This window comes from Brachyhypopomus gauderio, chromosome 12 (genome assembly GCF_052324685.1).
Source record: "Brachyhypopomus gauderio isolate BG-103 chromosome 12, BGAUD_0.2, whole genome shotgun sequence".
Lineage (NCBI taxonomy): Eukaryota > Metazoa > Chordata > Actinopteri > Gymnotiformes > Hypopomidae > Brachyhypopomus > Brachyhypopomus gauderio.
This window is the reverse complement of record NC_135222.1, coordinates 9,495,287-9,516,436: the sequence shown is the minus strand read 5'-3', so window position 1 is coordinate 9,516,436 and position 21,150 is coordinate 9,495,287. Positions and strand designations below refer to the sequence as shown.

The window sequence follows — 21,150 nt, the reverse complement described above, 5'->3', positions numbered from 1 at the left end:
ATAACAAAAAATGTGGGTTTGTAAAATTTCTTTTCCTTTTTTTTTTTTTTTGCTTTCTTGTTTGTATTTGTCTACGACAACCCCAGACCTCCGGCCAACAAATGGTAATGAGACCACAGCATGGCGAAAACACTTCCTTTTGAGAGAAGCACAGAAAGATTCCGGAAAACTGATTATGTTTAGCTTTAGACTGGATTCAGCTGAAAAGCATTAGAGAATTTCATTAACTTTGGACCAAATTCCATTAGCTTTGAGTTGAATTCCATTAGTCATCAAGACGAGGCTTAATTTGTGCCGTAAAATGCCGCCTTTTCTCATGCTCGTTTTTTTGGAGGGCGGGCTCTCGGAATATAGCTGAGAATTCAGCTCTGTTCGTTCTTTCTCCTAATGCTGACTGTGAACGGGCCGTCGGGAAGGCCCTTGATGAGGGTCCAGGCTTCTATGCGCGCAAGGCCTTGCAGAACTGAGCCCTGGATCTGTAGCAGCTCGTCGCCAACCTGCAGACCCTTCTGCTCCGCTGTGCTGCCTACCAACACACAAATGTTCCGTTTGTTAACGTGAACCAAATGGAATGCAAGTTCTCCATTAAATTAATGGCACAAAAACATCTAGAGAGTATTACCTGTGAAAATCCTGTTGATGACGAGGGGTTTGTCTCCATGGATGGAGCCTTTTCCTCCCTCCAGACTAAAGCCGACGCCACCTGCATTTTTCTCCAACTCCATGGTAAGGACATCACCAGCCTCATCTACCCCGTGTGGGAAATAATCATCAGTTTTCATAATCATCATATCATAACCACCACAGACTAGCCCTTTGGTAAAGCGGTGAGCGGAGGGTGCGGAGCTGGCCGTTACTTACCCTCGGAGCCGAGCTCCACGGCACCGCTGCTGCCAGCGTTGTTAGCGTCTCTGCTAGCCTCAGACTCACGGCTCTTACACACCACCACCACAGCCTGCTTCAGGTCGCGGGCCTGGCGGAGCGTTGCCGTGGCATCACTGTGCCTCACGTTCTTCAGGGTCTGGCCGTTAATGGACAGCACCTCGTCCCCTTTCTCAATGGTGCCCTCCTGGGCCGCTAGACCCTGAGGGAAGACCCTGTGAACCTGTAAGATTTAATCAGTTTCAGCCTCTGGGATGAAACAATTTACTTGAATGATGTATTTACCTCACCAACATGTTACTACATGATGGCCAGTAAGAGGTTTTACAAGATTATATGCTCCTAAAGTCGCTTATGATATTAAAGACTTTAGGAGTAAAACATTGTTTGCAGTGACTGCAAAAAAAAAACCCAAAATATTCAACCAGTCATCAGACAGTTTCCCAAAAGTGATCAGATGTTGGTCTGAGATTGGATTACAGCCCTGAAACAGCCACTGAAATGGATGTCAAAAATTTATCCAATCCATAAACTAAAGTACAATTGGATAACATTTAAGAAAATACTGACTGCTGGTGTTCATTGCACTGAAATAATCGATGTATTAAAACTTTAATGGCCGCAACCTACTTGTCTTACGTCCCGGCGGATTGTCAGTTAGATTTAGGCATGGTCAGTCTTGTGGCGTGGAGGTCATTTGCCACACCGCCAGAGGAGACTAACATGGACGTTGAGGTCCTACTCACTGTAGTCGCTTTGTTCTCCTGATCGATACCACCAGCAATACTGAAACCCAAACCAGCTCCTTCCTCCTTATGTAGAATCACAACGTGGATGTCTTCCAATTGCTGATGGATGAGAGTAACGTAATAGTAAATCTTCCAGCAAGAAAAGCTCTCTGCCACATCCCAACCAATTAAATGTATAGTGTGTTAGAGCGTCTAATATGGCCTGCTACCACAGTGGACGTTTAATGACGATGCTCCGATCCATTTGGCCGAGATGTTGTTATGCAATGTTTTGGAGACTGATTAGCATTCATGAGGAGATCATAGGTTTATTACTGTGTAAATAGCAGCTGCCTCTGTGATGGTTTCCAGATGGGGGCGTGTCCGCACGGCTCTGCGAGGGTTTTTTAATCAGTTACTGTGCTGCTGGAAGGCTAACAGCTCGCCCAAACACAGCTGCCTACTTTGTACACCCTGTTCAGCCGTAGCAGTACTTCTGAATTCCTTGCTAGCATAACATATTTTGCAAAAAAAAAACACACACTGCTGACCTTTTTTCTATCAAAACAAATCTTTCAGACAGTCTTACTCCCTACTCTCCTTGTAACACAGTGAGGTATGAATCATCTTAGTGCTACTTAGGTGGCAGCTCTGAAAGAGAAGAGGGGTGCTGACATGCAGTATAACACCTACAGTTTAGCAGTGAGCCAAAGGTTAGAAATCAGCTAATGTGTCCTCGGAGTGGAGGGGGAGGGGGTTTGAAGGAAAAGCCATCAAAATGTGGAAGCGGCACTTTGAAGAACGAACACGGAGGACTCGAAACGGGCAGCGAAAGCTTGAAAGCTTCATAGAGCATGTCTCCTCTGCTATTAGGGGATCTTGATGGCAGCTCTGCTACCTTCTCTGCTATATCAGTTAATGCTCCATCCCCCTTCTGTTCGCCTCTAATGTATTTCTGCAGCCTCATACACTGAGACAGGCTCTTTACTGATAAGCGTAGACTTTGGTATAGACCTCAGCATACAGAAAATTACATTTACACCGGATGTTGTCAAAAAAGATTTTTCTGGCATGTTACAAGCTTGTTGGTGTCTCCATCCTTCTTCTGGGTAAGAAGCAGCAAGCTGATTACTCAAATTCCGTTTCTGTTTGCTTCACTGACTTTAATGATTTTTGAGACATGCAAATTTATGCAAATGTTTTGCAATTATGCAATGTTGCCTAGTCTTCAACTGACATGCATAATGCATGAGGTTTGAGAGAGAAGTAATTAACAACAGACACTGGCAGCATTTAGCTAGTACTGTTGCCTTTATCTTGAAAGCGACCTTACCTTTAATGTGTCCTCATCAAGATCTTTGACCTCCTGTATCATCTGCTCTATTTCCTGAGGTGGAAGGGCCGAGATCAGTGATTGGGCACATGCTGCGGAGGGTGAGGTCAAAGGTCGTTCAGGGCCATGGTCCTCTTTCTCAGACTCCTCTCCTCTCTCAATCGTACGCTCCCTCAGCTCAGCAAGGCTATAAGCCAAATCGAAAGCAGAGGTTGCCTTGAGTTTTTTCTTCGGCAACTACATGCAGACTCTCCGGCTACGCAAAGCAGTAGCTGCAAACTCATTTTATATTTCCCTTGTACAGTGTGTAATCACTTTGATTACGCTTCAAAGCATTCTTCTAAAGACTGCGTTTAGATAGCGTGCGTTTAAAGGTAAGCCGTATTCTTTAAGTGATTTGATAATGTGTGATTTGTAATTGCTTGCATGAGGTTATCGGAAGAGGAACGTGAGATTAATGTCTGTTCTATCAGTCTACGACAGACAAGCTTCATTTCCTCTTCCAGTTTCACATCAAAGTGACTTTATCATAACTCTTGCACTCAAGATGAAAGAAACGTACAGCTCACTCCTCTGAGAGCACCCTCAACACTCAGCTCTTTTGTAAAACAACTGTATTGTACAGAAAACTAGCACACTGTTCCTGTGTGCTTTTAAGTAATGCTTGCAAGCGAAACATACCTCACAGAGAAACCCTTCTCATTGCTGTCTGGCACAGGGGAGAGTGGTGGCTTCTCCACGGATAAACTTTCTTTATCTGTGGTGTCAGGATGAGATCCAGGTGGAGCACTCCATGGGTTACCGGGCATGGGGCATGGGGAGTGTGGGAGGGACTGCAGGGACCGCATTAGAGCATGGGACACCTGGGTGCTGAAGGACAGGATGATCTCAAGGCTGTCCCCTTCCAGTCCACCCTGGCTGTGGACATCTGGAGACAGGGAAGCATTCAGGGGGAGACTCCTGGTCCTTAGGCTCACTGCGTGGCTGCTGGGACCCTCCAATGAAGAGGACTTTTCTGAGGGAGGATCTTTAGAACTGCTAGATCTTCTAGGAGAGTGACCTAGGGCCAGTGAGTCTTCCTGAGCACAAACTGTTTCTTCCTCATCTTCAACGGCAGATGGAGGCTCTGCTGAAGGGTTCGTGGAGTCGTCACAGGTCTTTTCAATCACATTTTGATCGCTGGTCTTTGCGATGTCATCCGATTTTTCAGAGGTTGCTTGCTCTGCTTCAGGAGGTGACTCGGTGGTGGGGGCAGAAATGGAAACTGAAGAAGTATTTTCATTATCGTCTGTTTTGGTCTCAGAGGTTCTGCTTTTCTCTGTGTTGGTGGTGTCTTCTAGCTGAGCTTTCCCAACAGTTGCCTGGCTTTTCTCCATCAGGGGAAGTGACGAGGACGGAGTGAGCCTTTTGCTTGTCCTCTCTACCCCATCCATGTTGGAAAAAGTCTCAAATGAGCTAATCTTTTGTTTAATTGATAGGTTCGCTGCTGCAGTAGATGATGAAGTAGCCCTGAGACTAACTCCGAAGGTCTTTCCAACATCCTGGCCCCTACTGCCTGGGTTTTTAAAAGCCTCGGCTGGTGACTTTCCATGTTTAATACTTCTGAGGCTTTGGCGTACCCAGGAAGGTTTGGGGGCTACAGGGGGTCCCATTTTTACCCCAGGAGTTTCCTCCAATTTCAAATTATCTTCAGAGACTGTGCCGTTAACGTCGTTATTCCCATTGTGGTCGCTCATGGCTTTAGGACGGCACAGGTACTTTTCAGGGTGGTCTGCTAATCTGCTAACCCAGGGGTCAATTTGCTGATCAGGGTTCAATTCCACACAGTCCTGCCGTCTCAGCACAGCTCTCTTAGTTGGACTGCAAACTTGACCGGGGGACTCTGAGTGGGATAATCATAAAGCAGTCAAAGATACAGCACAGATATTTCAATCAGCAAAATAGTAAATCATTGCAATGTTAACCCGAGTCTCATGTAAATAAAATACAACATCTTTATAAGAAAGTATAGGATTATAATCTTTTACAATGATTTAAGCCTCCGTAATAAGTGAGGCTGGAAGTAGGTAATGTTCATCATAATTCTGCTAATCTTAATATGAGAAGATTATTAATTTACCACGGGTGAACTATGCACACAAACATATTAACACCGATAAAATCTATACCATACCTCTGAATAGTCTGCTCTCCGTTGCTGCGCTTTCATTCGTGACAGCAGCAGTGTGTTCACAGTGTGCTTCTGTTCCCTCCAAACGCTCACCCACTTCCTGCCGCACAAACAGGAAACGATCGGGTGATCATGACACTTTTCGCATGGCCTTAAGAAAGGTGTAGAAACACATCCGCTTGCCACCATTGCAACATGCACCATCAATGCAAACAGAACCACACGCCGCATGCGCCATGCTAATCACCTTCACCGGGACAAGACAGCAGGGTTAACTCTGCGTAACATATTCACTAGAATTGTGGATTTAAAGCAAGGTTGGCCCTTGTGTATGACACAGAGGAGTGACAATATTCTAGGTCATACATTTTTGCACTATCATCCTCGTGCACCAGACTCATCAGCTGAGACAGTAGGAAATATTAAAGTCCCACGTACATTCTTAAACAGAAGCCTTGAGATCTTTCTCAAAGCCTTGTATAAACTGCAGAACAACTAGAAGCATGTGGAGAGACCAGAGACAGCAGAATGAAACATTTGTTGTAATACATTGTTAGCCACACAAGAATGTGAACATTTATATAAATATAAATCTTTGTGATCTGTTTGTGTACCAGATTCACCAGCCCAGAAAGAGGAAGTATTAAAATGAAATTCCTCTCAAAGCCTCTGTATAAATCCAGTTCTGCTGGAACCATTTGAAGCAGAATGAACACCAGATAAAATATTCACGTGTATTGGGTGTTTTTAGGTAGATAGGGCAAGTATATACTGTATATGTGAACACTTTTTAAGCCTTACCAAATAGCTTAAACATAGCTAAGTAGTAAATACACTTTTTCCAATTACCCCCAGGATCAATAAGAGTGAGTCTGTCTGTCCAATTGTCTTTGGAAATTTCACTCAGCCATGCTGTTTACTTGAGTTAAATTAGTGCAACTCAAATAAATGAATTCTTTTGAAAGCCTTTTATGGAAAATTCAGGTATTTGGTTTTGCCGTGTGTTTTTACTCTATGCACTAAACAAGGCCTGATCCACTGCTACTGGAGGGAGCCGTCGAGCTGATCACACCCTCTCTCGCTCAGCTACCATGTTTGGGCAGTGCTCTTGTGTCAGTGTTGCCACATCCTCCTCTGTAGCGCTATTAGGTCCAAAACAGAAGTGCAGCAGAAGTCGTTTCCTTAAACACTTATGACATTAAAACGCTTTGACAAAGGACTTGTCAGGAAGATCCAGTTAGTTCTCTTTACGCTGAACAAAGTAAAGGGTAAAGACCGTGGCCGATATTATAAGCCCTGCAGGTGCCTTGAGAGACAGCCAGGAATATTTTTAATGTCTGACCCATAATAACTGCTCAGAATCAACGATAAATGCTCATTCATACCTGACAGCTTTGCGAAGGCAACGGTTCTCCTTGCTTCACTGGTGAACCTCGACTGGAGTCACTCGAATCAGTGAACGCTTCCTCCTTGGTGACATCCTGTCGCCGACAGTACCTGCGTGGCAGAGAGCGCGGCCTGGCCCTGAGGGCCCTCGCCTTCCCCGAGCCCACGTCTGACGACGGCTGGGCCGCGAGGCTCGCCGCAGAGCTGTAAGGGACGTTGTAGTCGTCGTCCACGTACGCGGAGGACAGCCTGCCGTTGGCCTGAACCTCGCGGCCGGCTGTCATGGAGACGTCCATGCTGTGCACCCTGGAGAGCTGCTCGGGGTAAGGGTGGTGGAGCGGGGTGGGGGGGCCGTTGGGGGTGCAGCGTGGGCTGTAGGTTCCTTCGCTGCAGGATCGCACCATGGGCTTCTGGACACGCCTGCTGCTCAGTTGACTGTGGTTCCGATCTAGACAGCGCTCACACTTCTGCCTGCCGTGTGAGCAGGGGTCTGTCCGTCTCAGACCTGAAATCAGACCTGAGATCAGACTTCAGACGCTAGCGGGCTGTGCCAATGAAGCAGATGTAACCAGACTCTTAAGTACTGATGGACTAATGAAAGCCTGCAAATTGACTTACTACGCATCTCCTTCTGGGAGATGAGATTGATGACTCAATCCAGGAGGTGTTTTGTTGTGGATGTGTGGTTGGTGCTGTGAGGTCAGCCATGCTGAGTCATTCTTACCCTCCATAGTCCAGTGGCTCTTGTCCCGCTTCAGTTTGCTGTTCTCCACTGCTGTAGCTATGGCCTCATTCAGCTGCTGTTCAGAAACCTAAACACATGACGACAATCCACATTACTGTTGATGCAGCCAAGGTCAACCTGTTCTCCTTCTGCAGTCCTAAATTTAATATTATATATATATATATATATATATATATATATATATATATATATATGTATAATCCTGTAAGATAATACATCATATGACCGATCATACTACTGGGAGTATACCAGAATTCCTAACAGCATGAATATATGTAATAATCAAAGTACATTAAATAAGAAAAAAATTTTTATCTCCAGTTCCTCTCCAATCATACCAGCACCAGAAGCTATAGCGGAGTTAAAGCTAAGTTGTTACCCTTCAAGTGTGTGCCTAGCATAGCACTGCATTATGCTAACAGGCAATGAACTGTACAGAGGTTTACAAATGTTGATAGATACTCTAGAAATGACTGTGAATTACCTTAAAAAACTCCACAGATGTGGGTCTCAGACGGCATGCCAGACTTACTTTTGGGTCCGGGTGGCGACTTATGATGACTTGAACTGGTCCGGCGCTGCACTGACTAAGAACTGTATACACATCGTTCAGTGTCATGTTACAAACCACTGTGTCGTTAATTTCCACGATCTCATCACCACATCTGAAATACACATTTACACACACAGAGGAAGCCAGATTAGCGCGGGAGATCAAACTCATAATCCCGTTCACAGAGTGGAAAAGCACCATGAGCTTCTATGTTCTGACTCCAGAGACCTATTGTGTGGTTATTAAAATGTCAATGCACATACCTCAATCGACCGTCCATGTGTGCCACTGAGCCCGGTGACAGGGTGTGGATGTAGATACCTGGACAACCTTCAGCAGAAGGAACGCAGCACAGCCCGATTCCGAGGCCCACACCATCCTCTACATAAAGACACACACTAAATCTCACCCCCATCTCCATATTCCCTCACAAGGACTGATATTGTTCTTAATGGTATTGCTGCAGATATGTCCCTACAGTAGAACCCAGCTCTAGCAGAGCCATGGATTTGTTATACTAATAGTATAGTGTGACTAAACTCGTGCACAGTGGCTGACACAAACCCTTCTGTAGGGTGATGTCCATCATGATGCGATCTCGAGGCTTGGCTGGGTTTCCCAAGCAGGTTTGATCAGCCAGTTCTGCACTGGTCCTACTGATGCCCGCGGTGGAGCTCAGGGATCGGGAACGGCACAGGTGTGCTACCTGGGTCTGGCTGCCAGACAGGGCTCCTGAGCGTAAACTGGTCCTCACTACCAGGGTCAAGAGACCCTTCTTCACTTGCTTCAGAAAGCAGAGAGAGAGAGAGAGAAATGGACTTGTACCATGATGCAGGGACAGATGGATGGATGGATGGATGGATGGATGGATGTGAATTTTGGTCAAAGGCAAACTTAGAGTTGCCTGGTAAAAATCCTGGATGGGTCAATGGGTAAAGAGAATCACATAGAGGTGGGTGGTTGGATGGATGAATGGATGGATGGATGGATGGATGAATGGATGGATGGATGGATGTGAACTTGGTCAGTGCAAATTTGAAAAGTTGAGCAAAGCCAGAGTCTATTAGGAAAAAAAAAGTGAAACCTAACAAGATTCAGGATTGTTTTCATATTTGTAAATGTTACAGGACTACATATTGAAAAGAGAAATGAGGAACAGAACTCACCTTAAACCTGTGTAAGGCATCCTCATGTGTAAGACCATGCAGAGATTCTCCATTCAACTCCAGAATCTCATCTCCTGCAAAACAGATATTTGATGGAACTAACTAAAGGGAAGTTAAAATCTAAAATACACTGATGGATGGCTGAAATATGTGGATGAAAGCGTGGTTTAGTCAATAGTTCAGTGAATAGATGGAATGAGTGGGTAGATGGGATTGGATGGAGTGAGTGGAGTGAGTGGGTGGAGTGACTGGATGGACTGAGTGGGTGGAGTGACTGGATGGACTGAGTGGGTGGAGTGAGTGGATGGATGGAGTGAGTGAGTGAGTGAGTGGATGGAGTGAGTGAGTGAGTGAGTGAGTGAGTGAGTGGATGGATAGAGTGAGTGGATGGAGTGAGTGAGTGGATGGAGTGAGTGAGTGAGTGAGTGAGTGAGTGAGTGAGTGAGTGAGTGAGTGAGTGAGTGAGTGGATGGAGTGAGTGAGTGAGTGATTGGAGTGAGTGAGTGAGTGAGTGAGTGAATGGATAGAGTGAGTGGATGGAGTGAGTGAGTGAGTGAGTGAGTGAGTGAGTGAGTGAGTGAGTGAGTGAGTGAGTGAGTGGATGGAGTGAGTGAGTGAGTGAGTGAGTGAGTGAGTGAGTGGATGGAGTGAGTGAGTGAGTGAGTGAGTGGATGGAGTGAGTGAGGGGATGGAGTGTGTTGATGGAGTAAGTGAGTGAGTGGTTGGAGTGAGTGAGTGAGTGAGTGAGTGAGTGAGTGAGTGAGTGAGTGAGTGGATGGAGTGAGTGAGTGAGTGAGTGAGTGAGTGAGTGAGTGGTTGGAGTGAGTGAGTGAGTGAGTGAGTGAGTGAGTGAGTGAGTGAGTGAGTGAGTGAGTGAGTGGATGGATAGAGTGAGTGGATGGAGTGAGTGAGTGAGTGAGTGGATGGAGTGAGTGAGTGAGTGAGTGAGTGAGTAAGGGGATGGAGTGAGTGGATGGAGTAAGTGAGTGAGTGGATGGATGGAGTGAGTGAGTGAGTGGATGGAGTGAGTGAGTGAGTGAGTGAGTGAGTGAGTGAGTGAGTGAGTGAGTGGATGGATAGAGTGAGTGGATGGAGTGAGTGAGTGAGTGAGTGAGTGAGTGAGTGAGTGAGTGAGTGAGTGAGTGGATGGAGTGAGTGAGTGAGTGAGTGAGTGAGTGAGTGAGTGGATGGAGTGAGTGAGTGAGTGAGTGAGTGAGTGAGTGAGTGAGTGAGTGAGTGAGTGGATGGAGTGAGTGGATGGAGTAAGTGAGTGAGTGGTTGGAGTGAGTGAGTGAGTGAGTGAGTGGGTGGAGAGAGTGAGTGGGTGGAGTGAGTGAGTGAGTGAGTGAGTGGGTGGAGAGAGTGAGTGGGTGGAGTGAGTAGGTGGAGTGAGTGAGTGAGTGGATGGAGTGAGTGAGTGAGTGAGTGGATGGAGTGAGTGGATGGAGTAAGTGAGTGAGTGGTTGGAGTGAGTGAGTGAGTGAGTGAGTGGGTGGAGAGAGTGAGTGGGTGGAGTGAGTGAGTGAGTGAGTGAGTGAGTGAGTGAGTGAGTGAGTGAGTGAGTAAGTGGAGTGAGTGAGTGAGTGAGTGAGTAGGTGGATGGGTTGAGTGAGTTGGTGGAGTGAGTAGGTGGAGTGAGTGAGTGAGTGAGTAGGTGGATGGGTTGAGTGAGTTGGTGGAGTGAGTGAGTGAGTGAGTAGGTGGATGGGTTGAGTGAGTGTGTGGAGTGAGTGTGTGGAATGTGCTAACTGCTGTGCTGCACCTTCCTGCAGTCTCCCATCAGCTGCAGCTGCACCCCCAGGGAAGATGGTCTTCACGTAGATTCCCATGGGGCCGTACAAGCTGTCCTGACCTCCCACAATGCTGAAGCCCAGACCCTGACAGCATGAGCAGGGAAGCAGGACAGGAGCTTTCATGAAGTAACCTTCACCTTTACTGCCATTTATAGTGATAAGAAATCTTTACCAGAGCTTCAACGTCTGTAACTAATGTAAGACATGGATGGCAGGATGGCAGGATGGATGACACAGACATGTAGAGGCAACATCATGCAGTAATTATAACTGTGTGTGTGTTGTTACCTTGCCAGGTGCTTTCATTAAGACTATGTTACAGATGATGAAGGCTTGCACACTGCTGCAGGAATGGACCAGATGAGCAGAGCTGAGAGAGCGAGAGGGGCGGGGCAGTGGCTGTAGAACACAAACACACACACCCACGTCAGCTCCGCACACACCCACATCATCTCTGCACGCACCCACATCAGCTCCGTACACACCCACGTCAACTCCACACACACCCACGTCAGCTCCACACACAACCACGTCAGCATCACACCACACACAACCACATCAGGTCCACACACACAAAAATAAAAATAAAATTCGAAAAATGAAGAAGAAGTTTTCAGTTAACCTATACTGAACTACTACGCCCAACTATGTCATTGTATGTTAAGAAAACCTTCATATTAAGGTTATTACCATATCTTCAGTCAGAGTACAGTATAGTGTATCTGTACAGTGAATAACATCCAACCCTAGGTCAGCGTTTAATCTGAAAAACATTGGCCAGTAATCTGTGGTAATATAACAACATATCCCCCTCCAATCATATAATCCCATTCTCTTAGTGGTTACATAATCCTATACCTGTGGAATGCTGTGAGGGAATTCCAACTGCTGGGAGAGAGACTTCCTGTTGCCGTAGAAGCCAGTGTTGCCGTGGCCACGGCAGGGGAACAGGTCTGGAGTCTTCATAATGATGGTGTCCAAGTCTCCGATCCAGTAAGGGTGGACGCCTAAATCAGCAGAGAGCCAGCACAGTTTCATAAGGGTACAGCGCGTAAATCAGGAGAGAGCCAGCACAGTTTCATAAGGGTACAGCGCGTAAATCAGGAGAGCTGATACGGAGGCAGCTGCACCCACAGCTCTCAGCACACAGCCCGGCCAGAGTGCGTCCTGTCTGTAACAGGTTTGAACATTTCTCTAGTTCAGGGCCTAGAAGATTAGAATGCTGTTTAAAATATGTAGATTACTGTATTGGGATTTGATCAGCACAAGCATGAGGTTCTGTGTTGGTGTATAATTTTTTAGCTCCTGTAATACACAAGTTAACAGAAATACAATATAAAACAGAAGAAATATGAGTGTGTGAGAGAGACACAGACTTGTTGAGTTGGAGCGCGTCCTCTTGCAGACTGTATCTTCAGAGTTTGTGTCTTTGATGTCCACATCACAGTTTTTGTTATCGGCCTCCGAGACCTCAATTATGGGTGCCTTTGTTCACATGAACGCACACAACAACACACAACCACAAACAACCAAACAAACAAACAAACAAAATTTTTTTATATAGAGCTTTTTACAACAGTTGTCACTTAGCAGCTTTACAAGTGTCCGAGTCCAAGCCCCCCAGTGAGCAAGCCAAGGGCGACGGTGGCAAAGAAAAACTCCCTAAGAGCATGAGGAAGAAACCTTGGGAGGAACCAAGACTCAGGGGGGAACCCATCCTCCTCTAGCCAACATTGGTCACCATGACAACAGTAATTAAAGATACATAAAACCACACAATCGCATGCATCCACAAACAATCCCATGCAAACATGTAAACACAGTTTACTACTATGTATGCAACTTACTGCTCAACAATCCTTTAAAACTGCATAATAGCCTCTACAGTGGCACAGAGGCTGTGTTAGTCACCTTCAGGTTCGTACTATTCCTCAGTTCATCTCTGTAAGCCAAAGGACCGTTGAAGCTGCCATTCAGGTTCGGTCCGTTCGTCTCACATGGGGAGAACACCTTCAGTGGAAAAGCAAACACAGCCATATTGGTAGGACCTGTCATGAATACAGGAGAAATGTGCGGTAAGAACCAGTGTTCCTGCGTTAGATCAGCAGGAGCCTGAGTGTCCGTGAAGTTCTCCTCTCTGCCTTCGGCCTGCCGGGTCAGCGAGAGCAGGGCTGTAGACCGCCGTCCTCTCCGCCTACTACAGCTTCTGTTAGCTTCAGTCCCAGTTTTATGAAAGGTTTTTTGATAAACCCACACACTGTGGTGTTTTGAACCCTGTTAATACTAGTTTTTGTGTACTTTTTTCATCCAAGGCATCTGATTCTTTTTGTGGTCAAATGAACAGCGTGTTATTTGAGGCCAGTTATTCTTGTTCTGACAACAGAGGTTTTGTTTGAGAAAAATTGCTCGCGTGTTAGCTCAGCAAAGCAAGGCCCACTTCAGCAGCACAACGTGTAGGAGGTGGCGGGTCTTTTTGGAGGTTGACCGAGGTTCTGGTACGTTTGAGATGTCACAGACCTTTCAGACTGACGTAGGACCAGCTTTCCTAGCGAAATCTAAACTAAACCATTGGGGTCCAATCAGAGAGAGTTATCAGAGATCACTGGCAGGGTGTTTGGTGCCATGGGAAGGAATGTGAAGGGCATGGCTTACTTCAGCACTGGCTGATCTGAAGACAGTCTTCATTGTTGACTGTCTCTCCACCTCAGGCTCGTGCTTCGTGTGGCCGTTTATTACCTGCCCATTAAACGGGGCCAACCTCTCGCCATAGTGCATATAAGTGTCTCTGGAGAGTGAGAAAAAGCAAATAATGTCCATTAGTGCTCTTGTATTTATGTGTGTGTGTCTGTGTGTCTGTGTGTGTGTGTGCATATAAGCATGCGCGTGTGTCTGTTGGCCGGTACGTGTGTATTTACGCAAAACATTAAACCTTTTGCTCCCCTCACATAATAAAAAAAACGATGCAATGTTCATAATGACATTAAGTTGCTTTTTTATTACCTGTATAACTGTCCACCATTTTGCACATGGCTGACAGTAATGACATTGTCAGCAGGCCGGAGGTGGTTGCTGGCGGCTGGAGGCTCCACGGGGCCCCTCTCCTCTGTGGTGGCCACGCACATTCTCCAGAAGCTACTCTCCTGCTCCAGTAAACAGCATTGGAGACGCTCAAACAAGGAGACGACTATTCCGCTACACAGAGACGACTTTCTCGCTCAAAAAAATCAAGATCCCCCCCCGCCCCCCGCTCCGACACCTGTGAAATGCACCCACAATAGCTGTGGTTTATTAGAACATGAACCACATGGTTGAGCATTAATTATAGTACTTTTATGGTGCTCTTGTAAAAATAAAAAAAAATTTAAAAAGGTTTGTGAAGTTTGCTCCAAGTGGTACCAGAAGAGTGCTAGCAGGAGGTTTAATGCAACTGCTTTAGGAAACATTAAGTCTTTCTTTTAACTCGTGGAGATGCCATAAGTCATTTTCTCCACAGTATGAATCTTAACGGAGGCTTAAAGCAGTGCACTTGAAGCTCACTCGGTACAGCATGTTCACAAAGGTGCTTTCAGACCCACAGTCATGGGTTTGAATCCAGGGTGCACGCTTTCAGATATATGTGTAAGCAACAATGTAAGAAGAATAGCATCATTCATGTGCTGTGAGTAAACTATTTGTCTCAAAAATGGCTATTAAATGGTAGACAGATGTCATATGAAAACCTTGGTGTTGCTTTAACTGTATGTGTTGTGCAGAGGTGTTGGGGGGGGGGGGGGGGGGGTGTTTCAGCATATCAGGCATCCATGCGATGGGACTTTGGGACTTCAGTTGCCTCTGGCCCCCATGACATCACCAGAATGTCTTATGAGACCTGCACAAGTTCTCTGCTGCCTGCTGACCAGAACAAGTCCTCTTTTGTGCAGGTCTAATGGGCAGAGCACAGCCTGGGTGTCTGCAAACACCCTCGTCCATGTGATTGTGATTTGCTGAGAAAGTTGCTATGCACTGTGTAAGAAGTCACTTTGTAAGTTCTAGCTAAATATTGCTGAAAGCACTGATGAGAGAGAGCAGTTTGGAAACATTTAGGACCCACTATCTGCATCAGTTTAGACGCATCAAAACAAACTTCTTTCCATGCCCTGATTTGTTCATTAAATCAAATTATTCAGATCCTTAAAAGGATGCATATCTGATTAGAGCTCAAGTACACAATGAGGAGTTTTATACAATGACACCAGTGGCTTTCTACCAACAGCTCGAAGTTCTACCTTGATGGAGAAGGACCTTCTCACGTTCTTCTTGAAGTCCTCGGAGCTCTTCTCAGCCTGCAGGCTGGCACTCCTATTAAGATCCTTCTCAGGAAACCCCGCCGCTCTCTCCCAGGGGCTTCCCTGGTGCGTTCTGATCCGCTCCCTGTAGCCGTAACCCTCGTCCGGCCCGGTGGCGTCGTCGCTGGTTCTGGAACTGCAGATGATTAGGGAGCGTGAGAGCAGAGCCAGCGTCCTGGAGCGCTCGCCGGCCTCCGCGGCCCTCTCCATCCGCCCGGATCTCCGCGCCTTCGGACGCCGCTGCGCCCAGCTGCTTCTGGTGGGGGTGACGGCCACGGTGGGAGGTTCTCTCCCAGGCCACACCACCACTAATGGAGGGGGCTGCTCTGCTGAGAGAGAAGGAGAGGATGAGAGAGAGAGAGAGAGAGAGAGAGAGAGAGAGGGTGGGGGAGAGATGGATAGAACAGGCAGGCAGAGAGAGAGAGAGCAATTAGAAAATTCAGTTAGGGGTCCGGTTCTGATGATGTGCTGTGCACTGAGTGTTCTGTGTAAGCGGTGCGGCTAAAGGCCGGAGATAAAAGCACTTCTGTCTTCTCCAGCACATTCATGAGGGAGAAAGACAAGAGACCAGGGGTATGTTTCCTCATGACTGTGATTTGGCAAGAACATTTGAGGAGAATTTCTCCTTGAACTTGTCTTTGGTCATGGTGCATATGTAAATAGCAGAGTCTGGAATGACTTACGGACATTAAAATGACTGACATTGTCTCTCTACACTTGTGATGTGATGTTGCATTTTGTTCTGATATCTCTTTGTAGTGCATCAAGTCATGAATGAAACATTTGCTTCGAGTGTCACTACAGTTTGCAGGACCACCCGCCTCTCACTTGTGAGTGCAGAGGGTCTTCATCATGACAGACCTGTCATCATGCTCAGAGCTCTCCATCAGTCATGCATTATGAATGACCCACTCCCATACATTTGTTGATCCTTATGGGACCGAAAACCTAATGGCACTGCATGTATGGGGGTGGGGGGGATGTATAGGGGCATATGACTATCAAAGCAAGGCAATATCTTTCTGGGGTTTGAGTTACCTAAGTAAAAAGCACCTAGTGGTGGGATTAAGTATTACGCTCTGCCACAATATTTGGCAAAACCTGACAAATGTTTTAAAGCCCACAGCAGGCTGACATGGGTTTTTTATGTTTTAATGTATATATCATGATGTATTTATGCTAATGTCTATAGTAGGGCAGTTGTTAAAATGCTAGTAATGTTATAATACACTATAGATGCCATCTCCAACAGCTGTGGTTTAACACCTAGCTAATAGCCGTCCTACTGAAACGTCAGCATGCCCACCTACATGGAAACAGTATTGCGCAATCACAGAACAAATCCTATTTCCCTTTCATATCAGACATGTGAAATACGAAAGAGGCTCGATTTCTCGTCCGGCTTACAGCCTTAAACAACGTGACTCACACCCGACTCTCTCAGGGTCGGAGGACACGATGCTGCTGGCCTCCTCGCTGTGGACCAACAGTGTCACCAATAGGGGGCGACGGAGAGACACTCTGCAGCTGGGCTTGGATGGCAGATTTTGCGTTTGCTGTGAGCTGATCGGCATGGCCGCATCAGGCCAGATCTTTGCAGCCGTTCGTCTGGTGTGTCATGCTGCAGATATTTGTGTTTCCCGGTGAAACGTGTTCCCGGATGGGTGACCATTAGATGGATCTGCAGTGTACAGTCATACAGTGGTAGCAACAGAGTGAATGTGTCTTCCCTTTGAAACAGGCTGAATGTAATAATGATGTAATGGCACACAGCTGTAATACCAGCTGAGTCACAGAGAGAGAGAGAGAGAGAGAGAGAGATCTGTCCTTTAGCTCTGTTCTGAAATTAGTGCTGGGCTGGGGGGGGGTTCTATATGTACAGACTCTTTTCTTCGCCCGTTCTGAGAGGGAGTGTCTTGGATTAAGCAGATCACGTCCTTAAAATGCCAGTCAGTAACTGGAACAACACACCCCAACATGTGCTCACACACACAGATCTAAGGCTTATAAAAGAAAACATGTTTTAGCTCCACATATTCCACATATATTTGAGTGGGTTGAGTCCTCTACACAGAGCATGGTCATATCACATGGGTCTTGGAAGAATTCATATTAGTAAGTTCAGAAGCTCATTTTGTTAGACTGTTTATGAAAACCATTTCAAAGCATGTGCAGTTTGCAACAGAAGAGATGTTTTGTTCTTTATTTCCCACTGGGCCTGCTTCCCAAACTGGACCTAAAAGAACCTTCACAAAACATGGCCAAATAAGCAACACTGGCTGGGCTGTTGCAGAACTGTGTACAGCTATCATCATACTTGAATATCCATGTGTTAATAAGAATCCAATATTTGCTTCAGGAACAATTATCTACTAGAAGCACCTTGTAGATATACAGTTCACGGACGTAAAAAACCGGGTTTGGTCCCCCCCAGTTTTTATGGTTAAAACCAAATATTTAAATAGCGACGAATCCATGTCCTCCCCACTTTTTATTACAAAATTACGTCCATGATACAGTTAGTTTCAATAGCCCATGTCCTACTGACACTGACGATCTGTTAGTCTCCCCCAAACTCTTACAAAGAAACAACTACCAACTACTACAACTACAACTACTGTCAGTATCACTGGTGTGTTGAAAATGGTCCACCATATGTATAACACCCATCAGGCACTGGTCCTTTGGTGAGAAACTGACCAGCGAAGAATGAGAAAGAGGATTCTTCTAATATTCCACAATAATCAAAAGTTCTCACACAACGCAATAAGGAAAAACACTGCTAGCAGTCTGCCTTAAATAGTCCTTCATGACAACTTTCCAAAACGTGTTCTCCATCAGAGAACTGTTACATGCTCGTTCAGTGAAGAAAACTGAACAGACTGAAGCTGACAGTGATTCCCTGTTAGCTCAACAGGACATTACATGACTGTTTCGTACAGAACGTTTCCACTTAAGGACAATGAGGTTCTCTTTTACATCTTGCTCTTTTCTCTTCAAGTAAAACGGAAAACAGAAGTGCGTGAATTAGAGAAGAATGTGTTGTTCCTTCTCTGATCCTCTGGGAGGAGTGAAGAGGGAGACAGGAGCACTATTGCCTGACAATGAACGAATCCGTCTGTCCGTTCCTATTAAGATGAACATCGGTGCCTGGAGTTCGCCGTACGGCGCGGCTACAAACCCGGCCGCACGCATGCCAGCCCACCCTGCCGGAAGCTCCGGTGCGCCACGGCAACCGCTTATATTCTGCAGTATCTCAATTTGTTTAGCTGGGCTGAAAGGAGCAATCAGTGGCGGGTGGGCCAGAGATCAAACCCAGACGCAGCCTGAAACCAACCTGACATCTGCTTCAAGGCTCTCGAAACAGGAAGACCAGTGCGTGTTTCTCATTTTTCCCTTTGCCATTTGCATGTCTTGTTTCTGTTATTAGGAGAGCGGAGGAACACTCACCAAAGCTTATCATCACACCCTCTGGGAACATCCACGTGGAGTCTGGTGGAAAGTTGATCTGGTGGCTACAGCACTGAGCTCTTCCATATGTTAGTCCAAACGGATGGCAGAGGAAGAAATGTATTTCTTGCTAGGTGATCAAAGGTGCAGATTTGCCTTCTCTCTCTCTCTCTCTCTCTCTTTCTCTCTCACTCCAGAGGCTGTCAGTGAGCTGAGATTGGGCACTTGTAACTACCACCCACCCTCCGTCCCAAGCAGCCAGCTAAACACAAGAGTCCTCTCATGGAGAGCAGAGAGGAAAGAGAAGGATAGAGTGAGGGAGAAAGAGAGAGAGAGAGAGAGATTTTTCCCTACGGCCGCTGACCTCACACCTACACTGTTTCACAATGCCTGGATTTTTTTCTCTGCTGCATATGCAGACCTAGCACTTGTCTTGGGTTGTGAGATTTAGCCTTCTGTCCGGTGCATGGACATGGTATGGTATGGAAATGCCATACCATACATCCACTCAGCTTTAATGGCAGTTCTAGGTAAGTTAGTGAGGTCATTTTTTTTGCATCTGAAGCCAGTCTGTGACTATTTATGAAAGCCCCAGTCAGAAGAGGCTGTAAATGACAGGCAGTCCAGTATTTCACAGCTGCAAAGCCATTCAAACATTCACTGAGCTAGCAGACCGCACCCACTAAAAATTTATAATATGTATCCTCACAACAGTCTCTGTTAGGGAATTCAGTGCTAATCATGGCACAGTCTTGGTGCTGCTCCAGTAATTCCTCTGCACCCTACACTCTGCACCCTACACTCTGCACACTTTAGCCTGGGAACAGTCTCAGGCCTGTGGAGTTTGATGTAATGCAGGACAACAGCTCCCCTTTGTTGTATTATAAACATCCTACAGATCATCAGCAAACAACCACCCAGATGTGCATTTTGTACACAGCGCCGGTTAGAACCTGTTTCTGTGGGGGAAATTGATGCACTGCACACATTTGCAATCTAGAAAAAGTTTAGATTGCATTATTTTATCACTCTTATTTACTGTTTTTATCCAAGTGAGCACACACTTTCCCTGGTCTGAGGCCCCTCCAAGTGGCAATGTGTATAAAGGGCCCTTGTGTTTGACTGCTCTGTGGCGATGGTGTGTGTTTATGTTAAAGTGGATGCAGGTTTTCCTGGGTAAGGATTTAAAGACCTGGAAAAGAATTTCTCCCCTGATTAACTCCAGCACTCTCAGCACAGAGAGTGTCTCAGAATGCACACGGAAACACGTACTTACACACACGCACACGTACACTCACACACACACACCTGCCGTGAATGCAGCCAGTGTAGACAACTCTGCATTCATGAATCACTGTGTAGACAGAAAACCCTAAATAAACACTCTACAGTGTGTGTGTGTGTGTGTGTGTGTGTGTGTGTGTGTGTGTGTGTGTGTGTGTGTGTGTGTGTGTGTGTGTGTGTGTGTGTGCGCGCGCACATGTACAGTGATACATACAAACAGCAATTTAACTAGAGAGAACATGATCCCATTTCTAAAAACTACTCATTAAGACACTTATTAAAGATTTTGGTTATAAATCCACATTATGCTGGTGTATATCTGACCATGGCTGAACCAGCCAGCGTTCTCACTATGGTCAGAGAGTTGTTGTCTCACACCTGAGATCATGGCAGGAGGAGAGAGGAGGGTGCGGCGTTCTAAGAAGGAGCCGTGGTTGTCACTTTCACAGACACACACTGCCAGAGACAGAACTGGCCTATGAACACAACTGGCCTAAGGGACACGTATCGATCTAAAAAAAACTATACAAAACTATACAAAAACTATTTTTGTGGGAGAGAAACTTGGAAATGTTGCATTTCCGAATTCCATATTACCTTTTCATCCAAATAGAAGATACACTTCAAGCAATACTACATCACTATTACAAAAATCTCCAAATGTCCAGAAATGTTTATATTGAAGAGGCTAACAGTTGCTCTGGACTTTATCGGAGCACAGATATGTACTGTAGTATTGCAGTACAGACAAACAGATAAATTTCATGTACGGAACATCACATTACAAACACACTCATAGGACGCCATCTGCTGGTTGTAACAGTTATTTCAATCCAAAACGATTAACAACACATTACACCAATGATCTATATTACTAGTAATATATATATATTACTAGTAATATAGATAATTGCATTACACTTTACATTGCGCGGCAATTTACATAGTAAGAGGATGTCCACGTCGAACGTGAATAACTGAACACTTATCACATAACAACACTTAATATGAAAGAGGATGTAATTACTTAACATGTATAATATGTCTACCAAGATAATTAATTATCAAATAAGAATCAGATTAGATAAGCTAATAATGCTAACAAAATACAACTAAAACATTCGTAAAATGTAGAATTCCCTGTAGGATGTAAAATGTAGAAAAATGGAATTCTCTACTATTCAGTTTGCTGTGGATAATTCAGGCGGTGCAGAATGCTGCTCTCTCTGCCAGGTGAGGGCGATCTTGTGTTTTGGTCTTCCTCGTGGAAGGGGCCACTGTTGCCTAATAGATTTACAAAAACCTGACAGAGAGGTTCTTAGACTTTCAACGACA

At 45.7% G+C, this 21,150-nt stretch overlaps 1 protein-coding gene across 1 annotated transcript; it reads right to left on the bottom strand.

The window, feature by feature from the left end:
* Window positions 1–26: 26 nt before the first annotated feature.
* On the bottom strand, window positions 27–18,779 carry il16 (interleukin 16). The gene is made up of 22 exons (XM_077023031.1): window positions 18,532–18,779; window positions 15,022–15,407; window positions 13,757–13,896; window positions 13,409–13,541; window positions 12,668–12,766; window positions 12,133–12,241; window positions 11,615–11,763; window positions 11,045–11,155; window positions 10,726–10,840; window positions 8,964–9,037; window positions 8,362–8,581; window positions 8,061–8,178; window positions 7,777–7,909; window positions 7,224–7,311; window positions 6,499–7,004; window positions 5,117–5,213; window positions 3,625–4,825; window positions 2,944–3,130; window positions 1,629–1,730; window positions 862–1,105; window positions 623–748; window positions 27–526 (listed from the first exon to the last, which is right to left on the bottom strand). Exons 1-22 carry the CDS (start codon window positions 18,560–18,562, stop codon window positions 363–365), a joined length of 4,533 nt encoding a protein of 1,510 aa, XP_076879146.1. The 5' UTR covers window positions 18,563–18,779; the 3' UTR covers window positions 27–362.
* Between the last annotated feature and the right edge of the window lie 2,371 nt (window positions 18,780–21,150).